The 26,506-nt window shown below is 51.8% G+C and overlaps 1 protein-coding gene across 2 annotated transcripts in view; it reads right to left on the bottom strand.

Moving 5' to 3' along the window:
• Nucleotides 1-7,476: 7,476 nt before the first annotated feature.
• The window catches only part of LGR6 (leucine rich repeat containing G protein-coupled receptor 6), a 145,441-nt gene continuing 126,411 nt past the window's right edge, over nucleotides 7,477-26,506 (bottom strand). For both annotated transcript variants that reach the window (XM_079327120.1, XM_079327119.1), the window contains 6 exons: nucleotides 24,961-25,032; nucleotides 22,840-22,911; nucleotides 22,047-22,172; nucleotides 18,293-18,453; nucleotides 11,560-11,640; nucleotides 7,477-10,025 (listed from right to left, as the gene is read on the bottom strand). In XM_079327120.1, coding sequence (XP_079183246.1) covers nucleotides 8,788-10,025; nucleotides 11,560-11,640; nucleotides 18,293-18,453; nucleotides 22,047-22,172; nucleotides 22,840-22,911; nucleotides 24,961-25,032 — 1,750 coding nt within the window. In that variant the 3' untranslated portion in view covers nucleotides 7,477-8,787. The remainder of the gene's footprint in view (nucleotides 10,026-11,559; nucleotides 11,641-18,292; nucleotides 18,454-22,046; nucleotides 22,173-22,839; nucleotides 22,912-24,960; nucleotides 25,033-26,506) is intronic.

Genomic DNA, 26,506 nt, shown 5'->3' on the forward strand with positions numbered 1-26,506 from the left:
GGATGATGCACAGGGCAGTTTAGGATGGGAGCTGCAGAACTTTGGGGTGAGGTGAGGTGTTTTTAATAGGCACATATTGAAGTCACTGGATGTGTGTGTGCATGCATGTGCCTGAAATCAAATACACTCTCCAGACCATTTACTGTCCAGTACAGGAGAGGAATGAACTTCTTGGAGAGAGTCCAGTGAAGGGCCATAAGGCATCTCTGATGTGAAAAGGAACTCAGAGAGCTGGGATGTTTTTCCTGGTGGACAGAAAGCTGAGGAGGATCTTGTCAATGTGTCTGAATACCTGATGGGGAGATTGAAGAAGATGAGCCAGACTCTTCTCAGTGTTGCCCAGTGAGTGACAGGACAAGAGGTGATGGCCAAAATGTGAAGCACAGAAAATTCTCTCTGAACATAAATCCCTACTTTTTTACTGTGAGGGTGCTCAAACAGAGGGAGAGATTGTTCTGAGAATTGTTCAGTCTCCCCTTTAGTGGAGTTATTGAAAATCTGACTGGAAACAGTTGTGGGCAAGCTGCAATAGCTGATCCTGCTTCAGTAGGTCATCTTCCAGCTTCAGTGATTCCAATTCAATGATTTTGTGATTATTCTTGATGCAGATTTGGAATTTTGTGGGTTATTCTTAACAATAAGGGATAATAATTACATACATAATTTATATTTAAAAGCAGATTATGCCAAATATTTTTGTCCCACTATAATCACTGTCATTAAAAAGTCTGATAGTTAATAATGATATTATTACAATTTAAAAGTCAACAGACAGTCTTTGAGCAGGCAGAATATTATCTGGGGTATAAAGAGGGAGAGGACATGATGACTTGGAAGTATTCATCAAGAAATACTGGAAGCTGAGAGAAGGGACAATATAAATGTTCCCCAAGCTTCAGTTCAGTCCAGCAGACAGCCTTGGCTCTTGCCAGTCAAGAGTTTGGTGCTCTGCTCTTCCATTCAGGCTGCTCATGGAAGCACCTGACCTGCTGCTTCTCACTTCTGGAGGGAATGGGATGTCACCTGCTGCTTCTGAGCAATACCTGGCCCAGGTGGGTAATGCAGGGCCCCCTGCACCCTCAGAGCAGGTGAGGTGGGAACTCTCAGAGATTCCCTTACACCTGACTCCCATCAACTGGCAATACAAGAGCACCTCAGGAACTCTGTGACTGGGGCATGGGGAGATGGATGTGACCCATGTCCGAATGTACAGACAATATCCAAAGGGCAGAGTGGCCTCACTCTTTCTGGGTTGCTGTCAGTGCTTTTACACACACCTGTGGTCTTGGGGGGCCAAAGGAACCTCACCCTGAGTGAGAACTGCTGCTGGATTCCCTGTGGAGCTGCAGAAAGGGCACATTGCAGTGAATATCTGGGAAAGAGAAGAGCCAGCTGCAGCATTCCCCAGCTCCCCCCATCCTTCATTACACACTGGCTTTATGAACAGTTAGATGATCCTGGGCATTTGTTTCCCTTCACAAATAGCTGCCAAAGTCCTTCAGAAAACATCTCTCTGCATCCTTTAGCACCTGTGCATTGCTGACACCCGTGCCCTGGGAACCCTTTAGGACAAGGAATTCTCACCATTGTGACCATTACTCATTACCCTGCCCCAGGCAAACCTTAATTCTTTCAGCCCTGTATGTCTTGGGGGTGGGGGGGAGCCACAAACGGGGTCGAGGTGTTTGACTTAGTTTGTGACTGACCAGTATTTGAGTGGGATTCTTCTTCCCCATAATAGCAGGAAAGTTACTCCAGTTTTGAGGTTTTCAGGAAGCTAGAACTTTTTTATGATTTTCCAGGTTGGCTTTTCAGACTGGGAACTCAGATTTTCCTGGGATATTTCCCACGTGTCCATTTGACAGTGACTCCAGCAAGGGCTGGAGTTGGCTGTATACCTGTGATTGTAGATGCACAGAGTTTGCACACACTTTGCTTTCATCTGAGGTTTAAGAAATCTCTGAGCAGAATATTTCCAAGTATACTTCTGCTTCCCAACTGAACATTCTCCAGAATGGGAGAGTGCTCTGACTGGAGGAGTCAGAGGAGACTGTTAACTCTTCATCCCTTTCCAGTCCTGCTTCCTCTACACCATGCTCCTGCTATCACTGTTCAAAGTGGTGCCTCCACCTCCTCTGCCTAGGGGAAACATCCAGCTGAAACAAGGCAGATTTCAGATGGATCTGTGGCTTTAGTCCCCACTTACTGTGCTCATAGCTGAAGGCTCTGAGGAGAGCCAGCTCTTGGCTGCATGAGGCAATGTGGCCTTCACCCAGCACAGGATGCCAGGAGGTTCTTGCTCCATGCTCCTCCCTGGCTCTCGTTGGGGTCCAACCCCGTAGGTGAGCCCTATATGACAACATCCATCAGATCTCAGCTTTTCCTGTGCCAGTTTGCCCATCTTTGACTGTTCCACCTTGAAACTCTGACAGAGACCATGGAATGGAGCAGATACAAGGGAAACAACCAACATGGGCAGTACAGATTGATGATCACAGTGTCTTTCACTTGGAGAACAAATTGAACAAAGTTGATATATTTTGTCCTCATGATGCTTCTGCTCTGCTACTCCACTACCAGCAGCCCTTTCCTAGGTCTGTGGTGGAAGGAAGAGGTGTCTGGGGATTCAGGGGTGGGAGCACAGTGCCCATATGGAGAAAAGTTGGGTCTGCATGGCAGGGAAAAAATCCCAGCAGGAATTACAGCTAACAAAATATTCACAGATGAAAAGCTAAGATGAAGTGTCTCAGTTTTGTTTCTAGGAGTTCAAACCAGCAAACATGTGAATGAGAGTCTGGAAGTTTCCAGTCAGGTCTGGGACAGTAATGAAAGATTGCCTGAAAAAGTGAATGTGATTTTTGTGTCACTGGAGAGCTGGCACACGATGTTGAGGGCTCAGGTATGACCTGGAACTGAGCTACCCCTTAGCTCAGGTATGAGGTCACCTGGCAGACCTGATGGGTGGTCCATCCAGTATTGAAGATGGGCTTGCATTCTCCAAAACATCTGTTTTCCTTTGGCCTCCAAGGAGGCCAGTACCAGACACTGCCATCCCATGCACAGTTTGTTCCTCATCATTGCATTCCCGTGGCCACGGCCGTGCTGCCATCCCAAGAGTTCCCAATCATGGCCCAGCCTCACAGAAATCACAGTGTTGGTGGAAAAAACAATGAGATTGAAAAAACAATACCGTAGGGTGCTTGCTCTGCTGGCTTTGTTTCAGAGGAGCTGCACATCTCCAGCCAGGAGGGCTGGATGGGGAAAGCTGACATCTGAGCGTGCCTCCACATTGTCCTGCTAGACAATGCTTCCGGGTCCCCAGGGCCACAATCCTCCTCAAACATGCCATGGCTGCCCTTCAGGGTGTCCTGGCAGTGCCTTGCTGACGTGCAGGGGAAACCTCAAAGGTGCCCAGCCCTCACAATGGCTTCCAGAGCAGCTGTGCCTGTCCCCCTCCCAGCCCAGGCCTGTGCCTCCAGCGTGCTCCTCAGCCACCAGCAGCCCCAGTGGCCTCAACCTCCTCCCTTTCACCTTGTCACCTTGGTCCCTCCTGCCCCTGGGTGCTGCAGTGTGTCCCCATCAGCTCACAACTGTGGCCTGATCACATCAGGACTCCCAGCCCAGCTCCACTTAAAATCATGGAATCTGAATTATTTGGGTCAGAAGGGACCTTAAAGCTTTAAAACTCAACTTATTCCACCTCTGACATGGGCAGGTCACCTTCCACTGCCCCAGGCTGCCCCCAGCCCCATCCAGCCTGGTTCTGGACACTGTCAGGGATGGGGCAGCCACAGCTGCTCTGGGCACCTGTGCCAGGGTCTCTCCACTCTCACAGCCAAGAATTCCTTCCCACTATCCCATCTAACCCTGCCCTCTGGCAGTGGGAAGCCATTTCCCCCTTGTCCTACTACTCCAGATCCTCTCCAGCTCTCCTGGAGCCCCTTTAGGCTCTGGAAGGGGCTCTGAGCTCTCCCTGGAGCCTTTTCCTGTCCAGGCTGAGCACCCCCATCTCCCCCAGCCTGGCTCCAGAGCAGAGGGGCTCCAGCCTGTGATCTGAATTGGCCTCCTCTGAACTTCTTCCCACAGATCCACCTCTACCTTGTGTCGGTGGCCCAAGAAGGAGGCAGCTGCAGTTGGGGTCTCACCTGACCAGAGCAGACAGGAGGCAGAAGAGCAGCCTCATGAGCTGCTGCTGGTGGAGGTTGGGAGCAAGAACTCCCCTTTTTTCTGGCCTTGCTGAGGTAATTTCACACCTGTGCTGGTGACCAGAAGTGGGTGACACAGCCTGAGCTGTGTGACACAGTCTAAGGTGACTCCCTGTGTGTGGAACTGGCTGATCCAGGCAGGATGTGCTGCCTGCAGCAGCAGCAGGGTCACCCCTGGGTACCCCCAGCTGGCTGGGGGCTGAGCTGCCCAAAGCTGGGCAGAGTGGCACCAGTAAGACACAAACCAGCAGCTGAGAAGGGAGATGGAGTGGTGTAGGATTGCTTTTACTTTTTAACTTTTTAAAAATAATTGTTGAACTTAGTACTTGGTAAGGTAGGAAGACGTGTACACTGTTAGAGACCTGGTGGAAGGCACTTCAGTGATCATGTTCCAGAGAGCTCATACTCTGGATTTATGGCCTGCAGCAATAGAAAGGTGCTGGTTTCTGTTTCCTGCACCTCTGCAGATCCACATACTTTCACTGTTTCTCAGGCAGCTCTTGGGTCAGTACAGAAGGTGCTGTGTGTTTATGCTCCCTCCTTTCCCCTTAGCAGCCCTGCAAGGAGCACAGCTCAGAGGGGGCTTCAGGCTGTGATTGCTGCAGTGGGCTCTGAGGGGAGCAGAGGGAACAGATCTCTGCTCCACCACTGCCTTGTGCTCAGGGAAGCTCCCCTGACTGGCCTGTGGAGCAACAATGTGTGGAGGGCTCTGTGCCCCGTGGGAGCTGGAGAAGAGGATCCTGCTGCTGCATTGTGCAGTGCTCCAGCTTTGTTCTCTCTGAGGCTGACAATTCTGGAGTTGCCAGGAGATGGACACTGGCTTTCAGAGACATCTGAGCTTCCCTGCATGGAGCCAAGGGACTCCTGATGGGAAAAGGTTCCCCACTGAGCAGTGAGGAAAAGCTCCTGTGCTTTACAGCATGTCTGCTTTGGGGGTCAGGGCCCTTTGGGGTGATCTGGTGCTCTCTCAGTCCCTCCCTCCCAGAGGTGCCCTGCAGCCTGTCCTTGGCTCACTGGGGACACCCTCCAGGCCTGTTCCTGGAGACATCAGTGAGGCAGAAAACAGAGTGCAATGGGAATTCTGGGTGAGCTGGATGTGATGGTCAGCACATCCATGGGCAGCATCTGCTGAGAGATGGAGTGAGGTGCTGTGGGTCTCAGTTTGGCTGGCTGGGCTCTGACACAGACAGGACCTGCAGGGCTGCTGGCCATTGCCTCATCTGGGAGAAGAGGGTGTGGGAAGTCCCCCATTGGTCAAGGAGTCCACACAGCCCACAGGGCTTTTATGCAGACCCACAGTGGACTTTTCCACAGCTTTGTGGGGAAATTATTCATGGGAAGGGCAGTGCTTTCACCTGTACCAGCCCTGTCGTTATCTCAGGCTCTTCCTGGGCTGGGCTCTCTCAGATGCTCTCCCTCCTCTTCAGGCACCTCCTGAGGGGTGAGTATGAGCCCTGGAAAGCTGCCTGTGCCAGACTCCTGCTAGCCTTGGGCTCAGACTCCTGTTCCTCTGCATCCAGTGCCATCAGGGGGGTCTGTAACTGTTTGCCATTGCTCTACCCCACAGTGGCCACACCTGAGACACTTACTAGGCTGAAACTGTATAGAGACCCTTTGGATGAGGGCTGTAACTTGTGTGATCCCAAAAGGAAGCTGCTGCTTTTACCCCAGAGGCTCTCTGGTCATGGCAGCCTGACCTGTACAGGAGCTGTGCACAGCATCTGGCAGTTTGGGAACCCTCTGTACCCACAGGGGACTCCATTGCTGCAACATTGGCCATGCAGTGCTGTGCTGCTCCTGTCCATGGCACTGTTCAGCTCCTGCTGCCATCATGATGAAGGGCTGTCCCCTGATGGCCCAGTGCCCTTGGAGAGTTCACATGTCCCTCTGTCGGGGACAGCTTCTGCCCTGTGAGCATTTGGGAACCTCAGTGACTGCTTGAAGATAGTCCCAGCAGCAGTGCAGGGGATTTCAGGCAAGAGAGTGTTGCAGTTAGTCTGTGATTTGCAATGATGCTCCTTGTGTCAGTGGGGTTTATTTTAGGCTGTCTTCCAATTAGAGTTTTCTTATGGAGGAAGGATATATGCTGGGGAATTTGAGTTTATGCTGGGGATCCTAGAATTGTCCTGGGTGGGAAGTGACCTTAAAACTCATCCAGCCCCACACCATGGGCAGGGACACCTTCTATTAGATTAATTTGTACCAAGCCCTGTCCAACCCTGCCTTGAACACGTCAGGGATGGGGCAGCCACAGCTGCTGTGCTCACCTGTGCCAGGGCCTCCTCACCCTCACAGCCAAGAATTCCTTCCTAATATCTAATTAAACCTACTCCCTGTCAGTTTGAAGCCATTCCCCCTTGCCCTGTCACTCCAGGCTCTCAGCAACAGTCCCTCTCCATCTTTCTTTTTTTCAGGTACTGGAAGGCCCCAGTTAGGTCACCCTGGAGCTTCCTTTTTCCATCCTGAACAATCTCAATTCTCTCAGCCTTTCCCCATGCTTCATCTCTATAATCAACTTTCTAGCCCTCCTCTGGCCTAGCTCCAGAAAGCTGATCCCACTACCAAAAGGAGCAGTTTGTTCCTGGAAATCAACCTAGGATGAGTCTTTCCCAGTCCTGTGCATATGAGCAGCCCTAAGGACATGGAAGAAAATGGCTCTGTTTCTAATGACAGATTTTCAGCAGGTGTGGGATATCAGAAGTCTGGATCAGGATTCCAGTCTCACAACAGGCCATGTTTTTCACAGTTCTCACCTGAAGATTGCAGCAGAGCTTTGGATTTTGTCACTAAATCTGGGGGTCCCACCCAATTCTCTAATCCTTGGTTCTTGTTCCTCTGATCTCTTGCTGTCTCTCAAGTTTTTCATCTTGAGATACAGCCACAGGCCTCAAGTGCAGAGGAGGGAAGCAGAGCCAGGTTCTGGCTGCTGAGTCTGGCTTTGCATGAGAGACCCTGTGATGTCCTCACACTTCTGTCATGTCCTTACATGATGTCCTTACACTTTCATGTTCCTGCTCCTGAACTCAAAGCCCTGAGCAGCAGATCACAGATACAGCTCACAGGAGTGTCTGCATGGGACTGGAGAGGCACCTGGTGCTGCAATCCTGCTGCATGAAGATGTGTGATTTGGCTCTTCCCTCCTGAGAACTGGGGTGGGAGGGTGGTGTCAGCTCATGTGGGCATTTCCCAGCTCTCACCCAAGGCACAGCAGCTGCCAAGAGAAGCACCAAGGTGCTCCTCACATGAAAGAGGACAGAAACCAGCACTGGTCAGCAACAGGGCTCATTTATTATCTCATGGAAGTGAGTGACAAACAGCTGCAGTAACGTCAGCAGAACCAAAGCTTTGCCCAGGCCTGAACTCTGAGCACAGGGCTCCCTGCTGCACTGGGTGGCACTGGGAGGGTTTGTGATGGAGCCAATGGATTTGGGAGATCCCTGAGCTGCAGGGAGTGGATTTGAGGCTGTTCCCAGTGGCCTGTGTCCTCCTGATGCCACCATCCCACAATGCTGATTTCTGTTTCCTCCTTCTACACCAGCCTGCCCTTACAATAGAAGAAGGCACATGCAGTCCCCAAATGGCCACACTGTGTGTGGGACATGTACCCAGAACCAAGAGCCTCTTCCAGGAGTGAGGTCTGGGGGCAGTGAGGCAGCAGCCAGACCCCATTTTCACCATATCTGACCACGAGCCAAGTGGCCACAGACAGGAGTGGCCCAGGTGTGCTGTGCTGTTTGAAGGGGGTAGTGGCAGAGGTGGAGGGGGCCTGGTGTGCCCTTGGGGACCTTGGCTCGGTGCTGCTGAGTGACCTCAGGCAGAGCACATGGGCTTTCCTGGGAACTGTTTGGATTTGGCTGCTGTGGGTTTCAGAGAGCCCCTGTGAGGCACTGTGGATCAGACTGAAGGACTGAGCATCCCCAGCTCCTGGTCTTGGCTGGAAGGGAGGGTTGTGTCCAGCCCACAGGGCTCCCAGTGAATGAGTGCGGATTCCCAGAGTAGAGGCAGCCCAAAACTCAGGTGTACACACAAATATGCTGCTTTTGGTGGTGTGAGACAGACACCAGCCCATTTCCAGGGATTTGTGGGACCTGCAGAGAGCCCTAGAGGACAAGGCCTGGGTTCCTGTGAGTGTCCATGTCATTGCAGTTGGCCATTTCCAGGGATTGCCACAGAGTGATGCCTTTGGCCAAGAGGTCTCTGCCATGAGAAGACAAGCTTGCTTCACTGCAGGCTCCTCCTGGCTGGTGATGCTGCAGGGTGAGCAGGAGGAGGGTTTCCCTGACCCTCTTCCTGAGCCAGTGGGACTCTCTCCCAGGCAGTTCCTAGCAGAAGTGAGACTCACACAGGGATTGTCTCCTCCCATGGCCAGCCCTGAGTGTCTGGAGCTCAGTTAGAGCCCTTCTAGGCCAGGGGCAGCTGGCAGAGCGGTGCCTGTGGCCCAGGCAGGCATGGTGGGGATGAGGGTAGACAGGTTGTACTGGTGCTTTTCAGGGAGCAGTTAGTGTCACCTTGCTGGCCCCTCGGCACTGGTGGTGGCCCTCGGCGGGTGCTGGGGCCGTTCCCACGACTGCTCCCAGCAGGTTTATAAGTGAGACGTGTAGGGCGGCGTGGCTGGGGAGGGGAGGAAGGTTATCCGGAGGCTGCTGCCCGACACATCTCGGCCCTCTGAAGTTATCAGCACCTCACTGTCGTTGAGGCAGGGACAATGCTCAGAGCAGCCCCTCTCCTTCCCCCTGGTGCCCACCCTTTGCTGGCAGGGGATGAGCGTCATGGAGGGGAAGCTGTAGCTGTCAAGGATGGGGTGCACTCCCAGGGAATCAGGAGTCTCGCACATGTGGTCGATGTCAGAGAAGTTCACCAGGGCCTGGGTGGAGTCATAAGAGCTTTTCTCCATGTCATCAGCCCTGCAGGACTGGGGGAAGCTGCCCTTGTCCTGCCCTTTCTGCCTCAGCAGGCGGAAGTCATCTCTGAAGTGGGGGTTGAAGAGCAGGTAGAGCAAGGGGTTGAGGCAGGCAGGCAGGGGCAGGACCACAAGGAAGACGGATTTGATGACCTCTGGGGTGATAAGGAAGAGATTGAGGGTAGAGGAGAAGGTGAGGAAGGCCACCGGGCAGTAGAGGAGGCAGTTGGTAAAGATGAGCCAGGCCACATGCTTGACCATGGCACAGTCCCAGAGAGCACTGAGCTCCCCCTTCAGCAGGCTGCAGTAGAGCCGGATGTAGGTGCCGGTGATGGTCAGAAAGCACAGCATGTTTGTCATCACCAAGGCCACACTGAAGCCCAGGGCGGTGGGTTTCCCCTCTGGAATGGGGTAAGGGAGGCAGAGAGGGGACGCTCCATATTCCCCAACGGAGAAGAGAGGCAGGACGGCAGCCACGGAGGACAGCAGCAGGCAGCAGCAGGCAGCAGCCTTGACCTTGCCCAGGGACGGGGACTTGCCGTAGCCCCGCACGCAGGAGGCCGAGAGGCTGCACTGCACAGCAGCCAGGGTCAGCAGGAAGATGGCAGCCTGGGAGGCCAGCACGGACAGGAAGCCTGTCACCCTGCAGCCCACACCTGACTCCCACCTGGCGCCGTAGCGGGCGAAGCGGCCGTAGGTGAGGCTGTCCAGCAGCGCCAGCATGCTGCACGACACGCCCGTCAGCAGGTTGGCCCCGGCGATGGAGCCCACCAGGAACTTCACCGGGGACAGGTAGCTGGGGGAAGCAAAGACAGCCAGGATCACCAGCCCATTGCAGAGCACCGAGACCAGCACGATCAGCCAGACCCCCAGGCGGATGATCCAGCTCTCAAACAGGTGATCACAGGGCTTGAAGGGACCTGGAAGACAAAGCCCAAAGTTACTCTCAGCAGAAACTGCTTCTCTCCAGTGCTGCTGCTCGCCCAGAGTGCTGTCCGTGTCCCAGCCCCCTCTTGGCCCCACAGCCATGTGAGTGATGAGGGCTAGCAAGGAAAATAGGACACTGTCCACCCTGTTCTGCAGCTGCCTCTTGGCTTTCCCCTGTGCTCCTGACCCCACACTGGAGTGCCTCTGGCATCCTCTCAGGTCTTGTCTAGGGCAGAAAAAAGGTTCAGGGAGAGGTCAAAATGAAATAAGAAACAACAAACTGATCAGTGCTCCTAAAATGTAAAAAGGTCATGACTCCAGACTGACCAACACTCCTGGTGCCAGCCTGGCCCAAGGCCCCTCTACCATTACCTGCTCCTCCTCATGTTCCCCCTGGGAGCTGGTGGTGTGGAGATCTGCCAGGATGGCTCTGGCACTGCCAACCTCTCTTTGTGCACTCAAGACCTCGGCTAAGAGGTGTTTGTTTCTGCATGAATGGCCTCTGCACAGAGGGGAGCAGCACCATGAAGTGTCTGGGCATGAAGGAGGGAGGGATGGAGCTGGTGTGGCAGGGAAGAGACAGAGGGGTCTGGGCAGGCAGAACAATGAAGGATATCAGGAGAAAGAACGAACAGAAGTGGATGGATGAGGGAGTGAGAAAGGGAAGGGCATGGAGGGGTAAAAAGAGGACTGCTCTAGAACTTGTCTTGCAAAGGAAAAAGAAGAAAGTGGGGAAAGAGAGACTGGGCAATGGCATAAAATTTCCTCTGGCAGAGATTGGAATGTTTCAGTGAGTGGGTCAGCAAAAACAAAACCAGGGTGGTAGAAATTTTAGGTGGTAGAGAGCAAACAAAATTAGAGGAAATGGAGAAATCTTTTTCATCTCAAAGGAGGTGAATCTCAGAGTGCCAGGCAGCAGACATGCCCTCAGCTGAAATTTTGTTCCTTTTGCAACAAATTCAGTGGAACAACTGGTAAAAACTCTGTCCCTGCCAGTTTCCTACAGCAGGCTGGCTGGAACCAGACCTCTCCAGCCTCCAGGTGTTCTTGTGTAGGACCCCTGAGCTCTGAACAGGGACAAAATTAGAAAGCAACCTCCTTGAGCCCCAACCAGCATGGGCAGTCCATTGCCTCCCTGCTCTCCCTTCCTCAGGAAACACAGCAAAGTTTCCCTGCATTTGGAGTGCCAGAGGTATGATCAGGACATCAGGGACAAAGCTGTGCCTTGCAATATTCCAGCCTGGCTGAGACAAAGCCAAGTGTAACTCATGCAAGGGAACAGGAGAGCCAGATCTGAGTGCAGCAGGTTTGTGGATGGAGGAGCTGGTGATGCCTGGGGCTCCTGATCAGCCTTCTCCTGACCTGAGCCTCCCTCCTAGCAGGGGAGAAACAAACTCCTCACCTGCCCCCATTTGGCCTAAACCCAACCCATCAGGCTTCTGATCTGAAAGGTCTTTTGGGATCCTGGGGGTTTAGAGAAGCTTGGAGGATCCCCACTCTGTTCAAAGGGTTTCCCTGGCTGCTCACCTGGGCTTGGTGTGCACTGAATAGTGGGATGCAGTTTTGATTCCTCAAGGTCCAGCTGAAGATCATCTGCATCTAGGTCATCTGGGGAGGAGAGAACAAGAAATGGTGCTCAGATAAGAACAAGCAGAACCTTCAGAGCTCACTGGGCCAGGAGCCTCTGCTGCTGCCTGTCCTCCACACAGACCTTCCCAGCCAGTTCCCAGCCTGCAAGTTCAAAGGAGCTGCTGGTGTACAGTTTGTCCCCTGCAGTCACTGCTCTAGAGGGAGAAGATCTTGTAAATGTTGGTGGGTTGCAGTGTAGCCAACCCCTCTGTTTTTAGGTTACTCCCAACATTTGAAGTATAAGAGCCCCAGATCCCAGAGCTGTGTGACTGTGGTTCTCTCCTCCCAGCACTCTTTATTAAATAAAAAGTAAAGAAATATTCCAGCCTGTGTGGTTACTGAACACAAAGCCTTCAAATGCATCTTCTCTGTGGGAGCTTTCTGGGCAGGCCTTGTCCAATGTTTGTTCATCAACAGGGATTTTGGGTCTTTGTTCAGAGGGAGCCATCAGCCTCTTCTTGCAGCACAAACTTTTTGTCAGCAGCCACCACCCCCAAACAGTTCAGCAGCAAAGAGACAAGGGAACACAACATTTATTGCTCTGTTTTATGCCCTGTAAAATCTTGGGGCTGTGGCACCTTGTTTTTAATGTGGATGTTCCCAGGATTTGCTGAGGGCAGACTGGTTGCCTGTGGCTGCAGATTCTGCATCCAGGGGGTTTTGGCCCAGCCCTGCACCAGCATCTCTGTCATGCTGGCAGCTGCACCCTGAGCCAGGCTGGGGCTGCTGAGGGTCAGGCAGAAGAAGCTGCTGGAAGGGAATGGGGCCAAGCCCTGAGCTGTGTTTTCAGTGCAGGTCATCACCAGGGTGAATGGCATCCTCCCAGTCTAATCCACAACGTGCTTTTCTGCTTTGTTCCTTGTTCCAGTTCCCAAAGTCCTGCTGGCTGACAGCACTGGGACACAGTGAGGAGAGCTGCTGTCCTGCTGCCCTGTTCCCACCCGTGGCACCCGCACAGCCTTCAGCTCCCAGTGGAGATCTTGGGCAGGTTTTCTGCCAGCAGGAGGAAAGGGAAAGGATGTGGTTTTGTTCTTGCTACAGCCTGATGGCCAGAGAGCTGGATCTGTGGGATGAAATGGGTTGTGGGATGGACTGTCTTTGAATGAATGGACTGATGCTGGGGCCCAGGCATGCACCTGGCAGCTTAGACACTGCCCAGGAAGGCAGATTTCCATAGCACTGAAGATAAGGCTGACCTGAGTGGATTTACATGTCTAATCTGTTTACAAGTGGCTCATGAGCTATGCTCCCTGCTTGTGTTTGAAAATGTGACTGGGACTATGTGATTAAAGGATGATGACAAATAATGTGCTATCTTTAGTGCCTCCTGACAAGCTTCATGGCTTTCTCAGCTTCAGGGAGCTTTGGAAAAAAATGTCATTTAAAAAATCTGTCTGTGTAAGAATTGAAATATTACTGCTGCTTTGGAGCCTGGCAAGGAAACACTCACTGTGGGATGGAAAAATATTTCATCCTTGTATTTTATAGTGTTATAAATCTCCAGTGTCTTTTCCAGCCACAATGTGGAGGCTGTGATCTACAGTCACAGTATCTGAATAAAACAGACACAGGCTTGCTCCTTCTGTGCTCTGCTCAGACCCAGCCCTTAGCAAAGTGTAACCTGTGCCATGCCTTTTCTCCTCACAGCCTGGTTTTAAGCCCAGGTTGAACATTTACATGCAGTGAAGAATGATCTTTTGTTTTGCCTGGACTACTGGGCCTGCTGGGAATTACAAAGCAGTCCTTAGTCAGCACAGTGGGATTCAAAGTGAGAAATACACCTCTCTCTGCTGGAAACAAGCCCCTCTCCAGCCTGGAAACTGTGGAGAAAGGAAAATGGCTGCTGTGTCCTAGTAAGGCAGGTTGCACTGATTTTGAAGAAATGGTTATTTATTGGAATATAGTGCCCCTTCCATGAGAAAGGAGCTGCTGGTACCAAAAGCCAAGTGAGAGGAAGAGGAGCAGAATTGCTGGTAGAACAGAAAACACTGGTCGGAATGTCTTTTCCCCTTAGTGCTGTCTGCTTGTTCCCTCCATCCTGTCTCAGCCAGGACAGTCCCTGGGTGTCTTGGGTTGCAATACAGGATGTGGCCAGCAATGTGGATTCTGTCCCCATCTGCTGCAGCCGGGTGGGGCAGTGACCCTGATCTCCTGGCACATATTCTCTGCTAATGGGCCACCTTTAAACCAGCTGGGGCAATCATCTTTATCTTTCCCACAGCCCATCCTCCCTCCAGGAGATATCTCCTGTTCATGGCCATTGAGTCCCAGTGCATGACTGATAAAATTCCATCATCCCACTGGGAGATGCTCCAGCCAGGGTAGGAGCCAAGCCTTTCCTACCCAGAGAAAAACTGAGATTTGGACAGCAAGTTATCCATCTTTCCACTGGATTCCAGAGAAAAGCCAGACCTTTCCACATCATTCCTGGACCTTCAGAGGAAACTGCACCTTCTCCAGGAGCACTGCTCCAGCTGAACCACATCTGCCCCTGCAGGAGGATGCAGCCACCATTGTATGGGACTGCTGCCAACACCCTGACTGACTGACGGGTGTCAGCTTGGATTCTGACTCTAGCAGGGTTTTGGGATTGTTCTTTGTAATACTGTCTTTTTATTTTAATTTTCCTAGTAAAGACGGTTATTCCTATTCCCACATCTTTGTCTGAGAGCCCCTTAATTTCAAAATTATAATAATTTGGAAGAAGGGAGTTTACATTCTCCATTTCAAAGAGAAGCTTCTATCTTTATTGGCAGACACCTGTCCTTCAAACCAGGACACTGGGCTTTGCAGGGACCTGTCCTCTCCTCTGGGTGGCTGCAAGGGGCTTTAGCAGGTCCTGTTTTGGGTCTTCAGTAGCTTTCTTGAATGTCAGAACTGCATCTCTAAGGTCACTGTAGGGTTTGCCAGGGACTTGCAGAAGCCCATTGATAATTTTAGAGGCTACTGGAGGTGCTGGGCTGGAAGCAGTGCTCCAGTGCCCAGAATAACTGTGCTCCCTTCTCACTTCCTATAGCTTTGTTCCATCATTGCAAACACATGCTTGTAAGTGAATACATCCCTTTCTATGCTCAAACCAGAGGTCCCAAAGGGAGGTGCTGGGATGGTGATGGAAGTGTCCCAGGGCACTTTTCCTGCCCTCCTCTGCAGCCACTGCTGGGGGCTGCTGGGGGCTGCTGGGGGCTGCTGGGGCTGTCCTGGTGACAGGCCCCTGAGCCATCTCTGGGTTCCTGCCCAGCCACAGGGGACAGACTTGGGGCAGGGGGTGTCTGCTGAACGCTGCCAGCTGTAATCAGAGAGGCTGAGGCAATTGGGATTGCCCAGCCTGAAGGAGAGAAGGCCCCAGGATTTAGAGACACTTCCAGTGTCTAAAGGCTCCAAGAGAGCTGGAGAGAAGTTCTGGCTGACACATCCCTGGAAGAGTCCAAGGCCAGCCTGGATGGGGCTTGGAGCAACCTTGGGTACTGGAAGGTGCCCTGCACATGGCAGGGGGACAGTGAGAAGGGCTTCAAGGTACTTCCCAAACCCAAACATTTCTAGAATTCTGTGATATCCCAAACATTGGAAGTGCTGCATGTGAGACCTTAAATGTTCACTTTGACAGGTGACAGAACAATGGGATGTGCACTGACCACACTGCTCTGGGCCTCAGGTGGCTGTTACTCGGATGTGAATGGTCATACTCAGGTGGTGTAGGGGTGTTCCCAGAGTCCTGGAAGGATGGGGAAGAGTTGCCCTGGCCCTAGGGTCCGTGGCACCAGGTGTGCTCTGTGTCTGGAGTCAGGGGGTCCCTGGGGTGCTGGGCTTGGCTGCAGGATAGGTGCTGGATATGGGGGCAGGAGAGACTGTAGGAGCCACTGCCAGGCAGGGCAGGGCTGGGCATTGTGAACCATTTCTTGTCCCTGCATGGCTGCCTGGGACAAGCTGCCCTTCACTACCCAGCCTGGGGCTCTGTGGACTAGTTTGGGAAGGAGTGGAAGCAATGCATGAGGCTGAGAGGACAGAGCTGGCTGGAAGTGCTCCCTGTCCCTCTCACAAGTTCTCCCAGAATCTGAGTGCCCTGACAAGCCTGGCTGGACCCTGACACAACCCTTCTTCTCTTCAGCAGACCACTTTCCCTCTTGCATGAAAGGAACGTTTGGGAGCTTTTTCCTTTAATGAGAAAGTGTTACAAGATTCATATAACCCAGCTGAATACCACCAGTGGCCATCAGAAAGGAAACACAAGGAACAAAAATGAAGCAATGATTAATTAAGTAAAACAGCAATATCACAAGCCCCTTATGATCAAGAACAGATCCTTTTGCTGGATGTCTGGAAAGCCATCTGCAAAAGCTGCACATCAAAAGAATTATGTTCCTCTGCATTTTACATTTGCACCTCTGTGCTTTGATATTTCAAAACAGATCCAATGCTTTAACATCTGAAAATGGGAGCCTTTATGAGCTGCAAATAGTCTCATTTGGCATGTCTTAGAATCAGTCAGCATTCCCCTGGTCCCAGCATCTCATGAACACACCATCCACAAGGCTGGCACAGGCCTGGAGGCCTGGGACCCTGTGCTGGGTTTTGGTCTGCTGACCTGGCCAGGTGAGAGCATCCTTTGGGACATCAAAGACTGTGGTACCCAGCAAAAGCAGGTCTGTGGCCCCTTGTCACAAACCAGATCTTTCCATAAATCTTACAACTATCTGCACTAGGGCTGCTGCAGTATGGGCTGCAGTAATGATGGAAAAAGTGACCTGGCTCAGAACAAAATCCTGCAGCAATGACTGTAACATGACTCCTCTGTACTGTCTGGCCAGTGTTACCACCAAGTCTGTCATGCTTCCTGGAGCCACATCATGCCAGCAGGAACCACATTTGCTGCCCTCTGGCTGGACTCTTTGCATGTCTAAAGATTATTCTAAGGCTGTGAAGGATCAGTGTAGCAGCAGGAGCACAGGGCTTGTGGGTCCCTTGCTGGCTGTGTCACAAAGTGCCTTGGTCACCCTGCCCATAACACAGCATCCAGCAGCACTGGGGCTGCATCTGCCTCCAGAGCCAGTCCTGCCTGCTCAGGGAGTGGGAGGACACAGCAGAGCCCCTGCTCAGAGCTCTGAGAGCAGGTGGGTCAGGGGCTCTCCAGGGGCACAACCCTTTCCATCTGCCATATGGAATTGCCTACAGGATGTCTCAGACCTTGCAAGTGCATTGTATTTACACAAATATATAAATAGAAGCAGCATCCAGGCTGTGTTCTGAAATGCTGTTTGCACTCTCCAGCAGTTACAGAGGAAGCAAAGGTTCACATTTTTCTTTGTTATTCTGAGATTCTCTTGCAGAGGGATCACACCAGCCTTGTGCTGTGGGGCAGGGAGTGCAGGGATGCCTTGCACTCTGCTGGCCCCTGGAACTGGCCACATGCAGTCTGTGCAGAGCTGCACTTTGGAGCACAGGATAAACTGACTCTCACACAGAAAGTGCTGTTTGACCATGGAGCTGCTTCTTCCCTGCCTTGGCCAGTCCCTGCTGTGCTCCCCAAACATGTCCTGTTGTCACACCTAACCCTGACCTTTGCTGTAACCCCAGGGCTGTGCACAGAAGTAGCACACACACAGTCTCTGTGCCTCCAGCCAGTGGGATATTCCAGGTCTTTGAGTTCATTCTCTTACTCAGATTAATCCTAGGGCCCTTCCTCTAGATGGTAAGAACAAAGACCAATGTCGTCCCAAAGGCTCCACATTGCCCAGAAGTCTGAGCCCTGTTATCCCAGGCAGCCTCAGCCACTCTCCAGTGCCTTGAGCACTCCAGCAAGGCCACACTGACAAACATGTCCCTGTTTGGAGGGCTGCCAGGTCCTTTGGATACATTGGGAAGGTTTGGATGTGCCAGATCTGCTCTTTATTCTGTGCAGGGTCACCAAACGAAGCCTGTTCAAAGCAATGGGGCACCTGTGCTGGAGAAGGCTCAGCCTGCCCTCCCTGAGGCAGCTGTCACCTCTGGCAGTGACACTCCTGAAATAGCAGGATTGGGGCAGGTGTCACCTCTGGCAGTGACACTCCTACAAAAGCAGGATTGAGGCAGGTGTCACCTCTGGCAGTGACACTCCTGCAGAATCAGGATTGGGGCAGGTGTCAGCTCTGGCAGACACTCCTGCAGAATCAGGATTGGGGCAGGTGTCACCTCTGGCAGTGACACTCCTGCAGAATCAGGATTGGGGCAGGTGTCAGCTCTGGCAGTGACACTCCTGCAGAAGCAGGATTGAGGCAGGTGTCACCTCTGGCAGTGACACTCCTGCAGAAGCAGGATTGAGGCAGGTGTCACCTCTGGCAGTGACACTCCTGCAGAATCAGGATTGAGACAGGTGTCACCTCTGGCAGTGACACTCCTACAAAAGCAGGATTGGGGCAGGTGTCACCTCTGGCAGTGACACTCCTACAAAAGCAGGATTGGGGCAGGTGTCACCTCTGGCAGTGACACTCCTGCAGAAGCAGGATTGGGGCAGGTGTCACCTCTGGCAGTGACACTCCTGCAGAAGCAGGATTGAGGCAGGTGTCACCTCTGGCAGTGACACTCCTGCAGAAGCAGGATTGCCCCAGGCTCCCAGCCCTGCCCAGGGACCCAGCACTGCTCAGCCCTGTGTACTCACAGTGGTTATCAGCGTGACCTGGGAACAGTTCCAGGCTCCTCTTGTGGGGATCCTCCTCCTCAGGGCTTGTGTCTTCTGCCTCCCACTGGCTGGACACCCTGAAGAAGCTGCTGCAGCTCCCATAGGCACAGCACTGGTAGGCATAGGGCACCTCCAGGACTCTGCACAGAGCAAAGCACAACTTTAGGCTGTGTCCCCTCCGTGATCTCACTCTCCTTTGCTTTGCACTGTTTGCTTTGTTCCTTCAGCTGTTCAAAGATGAAACTCCTCTCTACAGAGTCACAGAATATTCTGAGTTCAAAGAGACCCACAAGGCTCATCATGTCCAGCTCTGAGGTGAAAGGCCCCCACAGGGATCCAAAAATGTTGGATCCAAAATGTTGGTGCTGTCAGCACTACTCAAACCAGCTGAGCTAACCTCAGAGTAAAAAAAATATGGAATACCACGAATTTCTGTGATGTCCCTGTGCAGGAGTTGTGCTGATCTTCTCTGTATTGTTCCAGTTTTGGTACCTGTGCTACTGACATGACAAGAGCTGGTCTGTGTGGTGATGGGTACAGTGGCAGGGACTTTGCTTTGGTGAATGATTCCATGTAGGACAGGCTGTGGACTCAGGGCAGCCCATGGTGTCTCTGGTGCTTATGGGCCTGTCACTCAATAGAATGTTGTCTAAGACCAGGTTTGGAAACTGCTCTAAAGTTCCCAGATAGTTCCTTGTCCTGGTTCCAGCCAGAACAGGGTTAATTTTTGCAGTAGGTGTGAGGGAACATGGCCAGGACCCAGAGGTTATTCTGTACCATCTTACTCATTGCTGAGGGAAAGGAGAAAATGTGATGGGGGAGCCATTTGGTATTTGTTTGTTACTGGGGGCTTTCCATGTAAATAAAATTTTTTTTATTTTAGTTTTTATTATTAATATTGTTGCTGTTACTGTTTGTGTCTTATCTCATTGCTGTTTCCAGTAAATTGTTCTTATCTCAACCCATGATCTTGGCCTTTTGTGCCTCCACTTGGGGAGGAGTGAGTGGTGCATGGTTTTAGCAGGAATATGAAATTGGAGAATACCATTCCTAAAAACTCTTCTGCTGTTCTCCTCAGAACAAACTAGCCCCTCTCTGCATGCAATGAATGGTCTTCAATTTTCACCCCAAGGCCATGTTTTTCCAGGCATCCTTTCTTTCCTCAAAGGGAGAAGCTTCCCTAGAGCAAAGCTCCCCTTGCTTCTTGTTGAGGGCACCTTCAAACTCCAGCTCCAGGAGTCCCAGCTCAGGTAGGAAATTCTCAGGCCTCCCAAGTGAAGCAAGTTATTTAAATATGCCTGATTTCTGCTTGAAAGTTGAGTTGTTAGTTGCTAATTATAAGCATGTATTACAAGATTAATTCATCAGCAGCTGAGCATCATCTGGATGCAATACCAAGCTGTCTGTCAGCAGCTGCATTTTTGGCTTTGCTGGAAATCAGGGAGTCTGCTGCTGAAGGCAAAGGAACCCCAGGTTTTCCAGACAATTAAGGTCCTCTGACAAGATCAGTAAATATGGTAAAAACTCTATATTCTAAAAATATGCTTTTGTTTTATGTTCTCAAACATTTCTGGCTGAGCCCTGGGAGGGTCTGGAAATTCTGTATACAAGCTCATTTCCTGTTACAAGCTCCAAATAAGATCTATTATTGAAAGGTGGCAGGGAGGTGCAGATCCTCCCAGCAAGGCTCAGAAACTGCTCTCAGATGTCTCCTGCAGACATGTGCCTCTAGAGCAAGGCTATTTAATGGCAGCACCCCAAAATTTAGGGAATGTTAATGGGTCCATTGCCTGGCATGGTTCACTGAAGCACTGCTGCAGGCTCAGTTCCTCTGGTACAAATCCAAACCAGCTCAAGAGATGCCAGTGGAACTCATTTAGAGGAGAAACACCCTGGAAGTGCTGAACTTGACCCACTCTGCACTAGGAGCAGGTCTGGAGGAGCCCATGGAGATGCTCTGAGGGCTGGAGCCCCTCTGCCCTGGAGGAGGCTGGGGGAGCTGGGAGCTCACCTGGAGAGGAGAAAGGTCCAGGGAGAGCTCAGAGCCCCTTCCTGTGCCTAAAGAGGCTTGGCACTTGTGAGGGCACAGCCTGAGTCCATTCTGGACTCCTCACTTCACTGAGGGGCTGGAGTCAGTCCAGAAAAGGGAAATGGAGGGAGCTGGGGAAGGACCTGGAGGGTAAATCATATGGTGAGTGGTTGAGGGACCTCAGCCTGGAGCAAAGGAAACTCCCCTTCATTACCAGGGACCTTCTCACTCCCCACAGCTGATTTAACAAGGTGGGGGTGGTCTCTTCTCCCAGGCACTGAGCAGCAGGGAGAGAGGAAATGGCCTCAAACCACAGCAGGGGAGACTCATGTTGGAATCTGGAGGAATTTCTTCAAGGAAGGGCTTGTTAGACATTGGAAGGGGCAGCCCAGGGAGGTGGTGGGGTCCCCATCCCAGGAGGTGCTCAGGGAACAGCTGGATGTGGCACTGAGGGCTCTGGGCTGGGAGACAAGGTGGGGATTGGGCACAGGCTGGACTCCACAATCTCAGAGGTTTCTTCCAACATTAATGATTCTCTGATTCTGTGGTTCTGTGAAGAAAGCTGGAGAGGAACTTTGGACAAGAGTCTGGAGGAGCAGGACAAGGAATCCTCATTTCCTACTTGAAAGAGCAGGGTTAGATGGAATATTGGGAAAAAATTCTTCCCTGTGAGGGTGGTGAGGCCCTGGCACAGGGTACCCAGAGCAGCTGTAGCTGCCCCATCCCTGGCAGGGTCCAAGGCCAGGCTGGATGAGGCTTGGAGCAAGCTGGGATAGTGGAAGGTGTCCCTGCCCATGGCAGGGGTGGAATGGGATGAGCTTTAATGTTTCTTTTAAAGAAATCCACAGCATTCTATTGTTCTATGACCTTGGGTGTAGAAAACCCTCCAAAAGCTTCTGGAATCCCCTGCAGTTTGGAAACCAATCATGCAGCAGATCCCAGCTATGAGTTAAAAAAGTCAGAAGAGAGAGCCCTGCAGGCACCACTGCTGGGGCAGCCTGAAGGGAGAGCCCCACTCTTTTCCTCAGGCCTGAGCTATTAAACCCTGTGTTGGTGCAATGACCCCAGCCCTGTGTGTAAACTGGAGAAGCTCCAGCTTTGGGAACCTATTCTGGATGAGCAGGAGCATCAGCTCATGCATTCTTGGCTAGAAAGGAACTCCCTGGGACACCCAAGTGAGAGAGGACTTCACCTGAGAGGAGTTTGTGTTCTCTGGACCATGGGTACCTGGAGGGCAGGTGCCACACTGAGACCCAGGAGTGTCAGGACAGTGTGAGCCTGCAGCACAGGCTCTGCTCTGAGCCTTTTGCAGCCTCTTCTTGATCAGCTTGATCCCTTCAGGCTCCTCATTAATCCATAACAGACAAGACACGGCCACACAAGCAGAGTTTATGGAAGAAAACCTGGATGTCATTAGGTAGGACTGCTTCTGGGAATGTTTTCCATTGAGAGGAGCCCTGATCTGGGCCTGTTCCACACTTTCCACTTGTGTGTGTGTGTTTGGGGTGGGGGTGCTGGCCTGGGAGCACATCACTGCTCTCCCATGGAACACATTGAAGATGAGATGCGTTAGCAGCAGAGGGATCTTCCTCCACCCATGGGGCTGGGAGCACAGAGCAAGCACAAGATGGGCAAGGGGAGCAGGAGGCTGAGAATAGAAGCTGTGCTGAGCACCAGAAGTGACAGAGCCTGCACTCCAAGTACCTCATTTTGGGGAAGCTCTCCTTGGTGAAGGGCTCAGACAGAGCTGGGTTGCCTTGCAGCTTCAGGTGGGTCAGTCCAGCCAAACCATCCAGGGGCAGCGTGGCCAGCTGGTTGTCTGTCAAATCCCTGGTGAAGGGAAAGCAGAGAGGGAGGCAGGTCAGGGCTCTGCTGCCAGTGGCACCAGCCAAGCAGAGGGCTCTGCCCTGATTGCAGCCTTGATGTGGGGCTGAGATGGGGCTGGGTGCTGCACTGGGGCCAGGAGCCTCTGCAGATCAACACTGCAGTCCTTGGGGAAATGAGGCACTGGGGCCATGCTGAAAGCTCTGGCTGGTGTCTCCCTCTCTGTGCACATAGATGCCCCACACATCTCTTCCTGTAGGTCAGGAATGACTGCAGACCCCAGCCCATAAAACAGAGTCTTAGAGAGGGGGCTGAGAACTGGGGACCCTCCAGAGCCAGCACAGCTGCTCTGCAGTGACCCTTGCAGAAACAGCCCATCCTGCTGATCTTCCTTAAAGGCATCTCAGGCAGCCATGAAAGCATCAGGAAATGGAGATTTAAGTGCTTAGGGTGAGAGCATCTTGAAGATGGCCCCTTCTGCACTCCATCATCCCTTTATTAATAGTATTAATAGGAAACCTTGGAATTTGTTCTGTCCACATCAGTGCTGAGACATGCACCTCAGCACATCAGTCATCCATCAATATCCCAGGTGTTCTGGTAGCCCAGGGAGTCAGTCTGAGCTCCTCAGACGCCTCCTATCCACTGTGAAAGAAATATCCCTGCAACTTACAGCTTGGTGAGGGAGTGCAGGGTCACAAAGGCCTCTGGGTGGATAAACTGGATGTAATTCCAACTCAGGTCTCTGCAAGGCAAGGACACAGCAGTAAGAAGGGAGCAGAAGGGCTGCTGAGACTGGGCCTGGAGGGAGCACATGTGGCATCTGTAGCCCCTTGGCCAGCAGCAATTTCTGCCCCATTGCAGCTGCCCACAGACAAGTCTGGGTCTGTACACAGGTGGTTTCTAACAGAGGGCACAAGAGTTTGCCTTGCTGGAGCTCCTCTGCTGAGACCAAAGGGAAAAGACCAATGGAAAAGGTTCTTTTCTGGTTTAATTTCTGTAAATTTGAGAATTTTTTTGCCAACATGCCTTAGTGCCAGAGCATCCTCAGTGCAATCACAGTGCTGGGTGCAGCAAGGCCAGATGGGGCCAGGGCTCTGGGGAAGATGATTTTAGAATGTCTCTTGCCATGTACAGATGCTTTGGATTCTCTCAGTCCCCTCAATAAGCTCTGTCTCTATAAAGTGAGAGGGCTCCACTCCCTCTGCCACCAGTGTAGAGGAAACCAGCAAACTGGGACACATTTCTTGCCCTAAGGCTGACTACAGAGCAACCTTCATCTCTACAGGAGCCAAGACACCTGCTCAGATGTGTGTGACATTGGTGGGATGAATCCTTCCCAAGGGACCAGGACATGCCCAAAGGTCACACCAGAGCCTGCTCAGCTGTGTGTGTGACTGGGCTGGGGCAGCATGTTCATGTTCCCTGAGTGTCTGCAGCGTCCCCTGCCACACCTCAGTGTCCCTGGGCAGCTGTGACCGTGCTGTAGTGACACTCATGGGACCCCAGGAATGCTGGGCTGGTCAATGGCTCTCACACTGCTCCACCATGGCAAAAGGTGCTGTGTGATTTAGTTCAGTTCCTAACAGAACAGCAAATAAAGACTGTCAGGGCTCTTCCCAGATGTCAGAGCCAGTTGTGCCCTTGAGGGCCTTGCCAGCTCTCCAAGGTTCCCAGCACTCAGGAGGTCACTCTGTGAGTGTGGGAAGTGCCTGCTCGGGTGCACTTGGGATGTGAGCACGAGCCCTTGAGTCGTGGGGAGGAGCTTTCAAACCAAACAGGATGCTCTGCATGGGTGTGCCAGGTGCTCCAGGACCAGCCTGTGTAGGACAGGGGGTGCTGGTGCTGAGGTTCACTGGGGTAAATCCCTGCCCCAAGTTCCTCCTGGCATTCAGGAGCCTGTCAGTGATGTGGGCTCTGTCTTGATGACAGGATGTGACAAGAAGTATGGATTCTATCACTTGTTAAACCAGCTGGGGCAATCATCTTTATCTTTCCACAGCCCATCCTCCCTCCAGGAGATATCTCCTGTTCATGGCCATTGAGTCCCAGTGCATGACTGATAAAATTCCATCATCCCACTGGGAGATGCTCCAGCCAGGGGAGGAGCCAAGCCTTTCCTACCCAGATAAAAACTGAGATTTGGAACACCAGAGCACCTTTCCCACTGGATTCCAGAGGAAAGACAGACCTTTCCACATCATCCCTGGACCTTCAGAGGAAACTGCACCTTCTCCAGGAGCACTGCTCCAGCTGAAGCACATCTGCCACTGCAGGAGGATGCAGCCACTATTGAATGGGACTGCTGCCACCACCCTGACTGACTGACAGGTGTCAGCTTGGATTCTGACTCTGGCAGTGTTTTGTTGTTTTGTATTACTGTCTTTTTATTTTAATTTTCCTAGTAAAGACGGTTATTCCTATTCCCATATCTTTGTCTGAGAGCCCCTAATTTCAAAATTATAATAATTTGGAGGGATGAGGTTTCCATTTTCCATTTCAAAGAGAAGCTTCTGCCTTTATTGGCAGACACTTGCCCTCCAAACCAAGATACTTGTCAGAGCTGCAAAGTGTGCTGAGAGCATGTGGGGTGTGGGCACGAGGGGGCAGGTGAGGAGGGGGGTTACAGGCACAGGGGAAGCCAAAAGCATGGCTTGTGCCCTCTTCTTCTCTAAGGCAGAACAGAAAAGCCTCCCAGCAGAGCCAGAGGCAGGTTGGGGAGTTCCCCCAGCCCATGTGGCTCACAGTGCCCCCTCCCCAGCAGGACCCCCTGTGCCTGGCACACAATACTTGCATGGAGCGCAGGGCCAGGAGCTGCACGAAGGTGTCTGCTCCAATCTCCTGGATCTTGTTGTGCTGGAGACCTCTGCAAAGACAGAGCCTGGTTTGAGAGGAGAGCTGGAGGCAGCATTCCCATATGATGGAGATCTTTGTCCCAGTGCAGCAGACTGGCACAGTGGGAGTTGCTGTGCTTGGAGGACCTACTCTTATTTCAAGAGTTAAACAGGATGAGAGCATAACATGTCAAAGTCACATCCCCTTTCCAGCTCCTTCATCCCCCAGGGAAGGGGAAAGAGCAGGGTGAAAGTGTTCACACAGCCTCTGCTGTCTGACCTACACACTCCCCACATCCTCAAGAGACACCCTGGATGCTCCAAACATTCCCCTGTGGGGAAGGCTCAGTTCCTCAGTTGTGTTTTCCCTAGTGTGAAACAGTGTGATTTATTTAACTTATTAAGATCCCTGCAGAATGCCCATATGAACCCCCAGACCTGCAGAAGCAGTGTCCCCCCATCTGTGACCTTCTGCAAAGGGAGACAGCCTCTGCCTGGTGCTCCACCTACAGCAGCTTCCTGGGCATTTCTCAGGTTCTTAACCTGCCTTTAGACTCAGAAATGACATTAATCTCACACAAGGACCCTCCTGTGCTGGCTGGAATGTCCCAGCTGCTTTTGGCCAGATGCTCCTTTTCAAAGGTGGGCACTTGATCTGCACCCAGCCAGGCTGGCATTGCTCCCAGCTCTAGCCAACACTTCATGTGGGGCACTGGAATATCTGGGCACAAATTTGGGGGTCTCCTTGATTGGAAGAGGTGGAGTTTGGGCAGAGAGGGTATTGGAGCAAGGCTGACAAAAATAATTTTGGGGTGTTTAGCTGTGAGGAATCACCTGTGTGGTGCAGGTAAAGACCTGCACACCTGCAGTTACAGCAGAGCAAGGGCACACCTGAGCTGTGTGTGCCAGGTTGTACCACCAGACTTGCTCCAAACCATCAGGAATGCTGATGCTTGGTGGATGTGGGGCTTGCAGGACAATAACTTTGGGGTTAAAGGACCAAATACTCATTTTGGTCCCTTATTAAAAAATAATAAAAATAATAAATCTTTAAAAATATTAATTTTAGGTATATAGGTATAATCTATTTGACTTCATTAGCCAGAAACGGGGGTTTATTGAGATTTTATATTAATGTTAAGTCTGAATTTGGCATATTATAAAATTTTGTAAGAAGAAATTTAGGCAGAATGTTTAAACTACAGGTTTGAAATTCTGAACATTTGTCATTTTTTGGTGTACTTTCTGTCTTTTTCAGATGTTTTCCTGAGGGTACTCTCACAGCTGCCATAAAAGGCAGCAGGGGCTGGTGTACTCTGGTTTCCATGTAGTTTCATGGTGTTCTAATGTCCAGTTTGCTAAGGCTGGATGAGCAGACTGTGCAGGCTGGGCTGCTACAGACAGCAGGGATAATCTCTCCTGTGGGCTTTTCAATGGGGATGCTGCTCCCATACATCTGCTCTTCCAGGTAGCAAAATTCTACAAAATGTCATGGAGTCTATCTCT

This window comes from Erithacus rubecula (assembly GCF_903797595.1).
Source record: "Erithacus rubecula genome assembly, chromosome: 26".
Lineage (NCBI taxonomy): Eukaryota > Metazoa > Chordata > Aves > Passeriformes > Muscicapidae > Erithacus > Erithacus rubecula.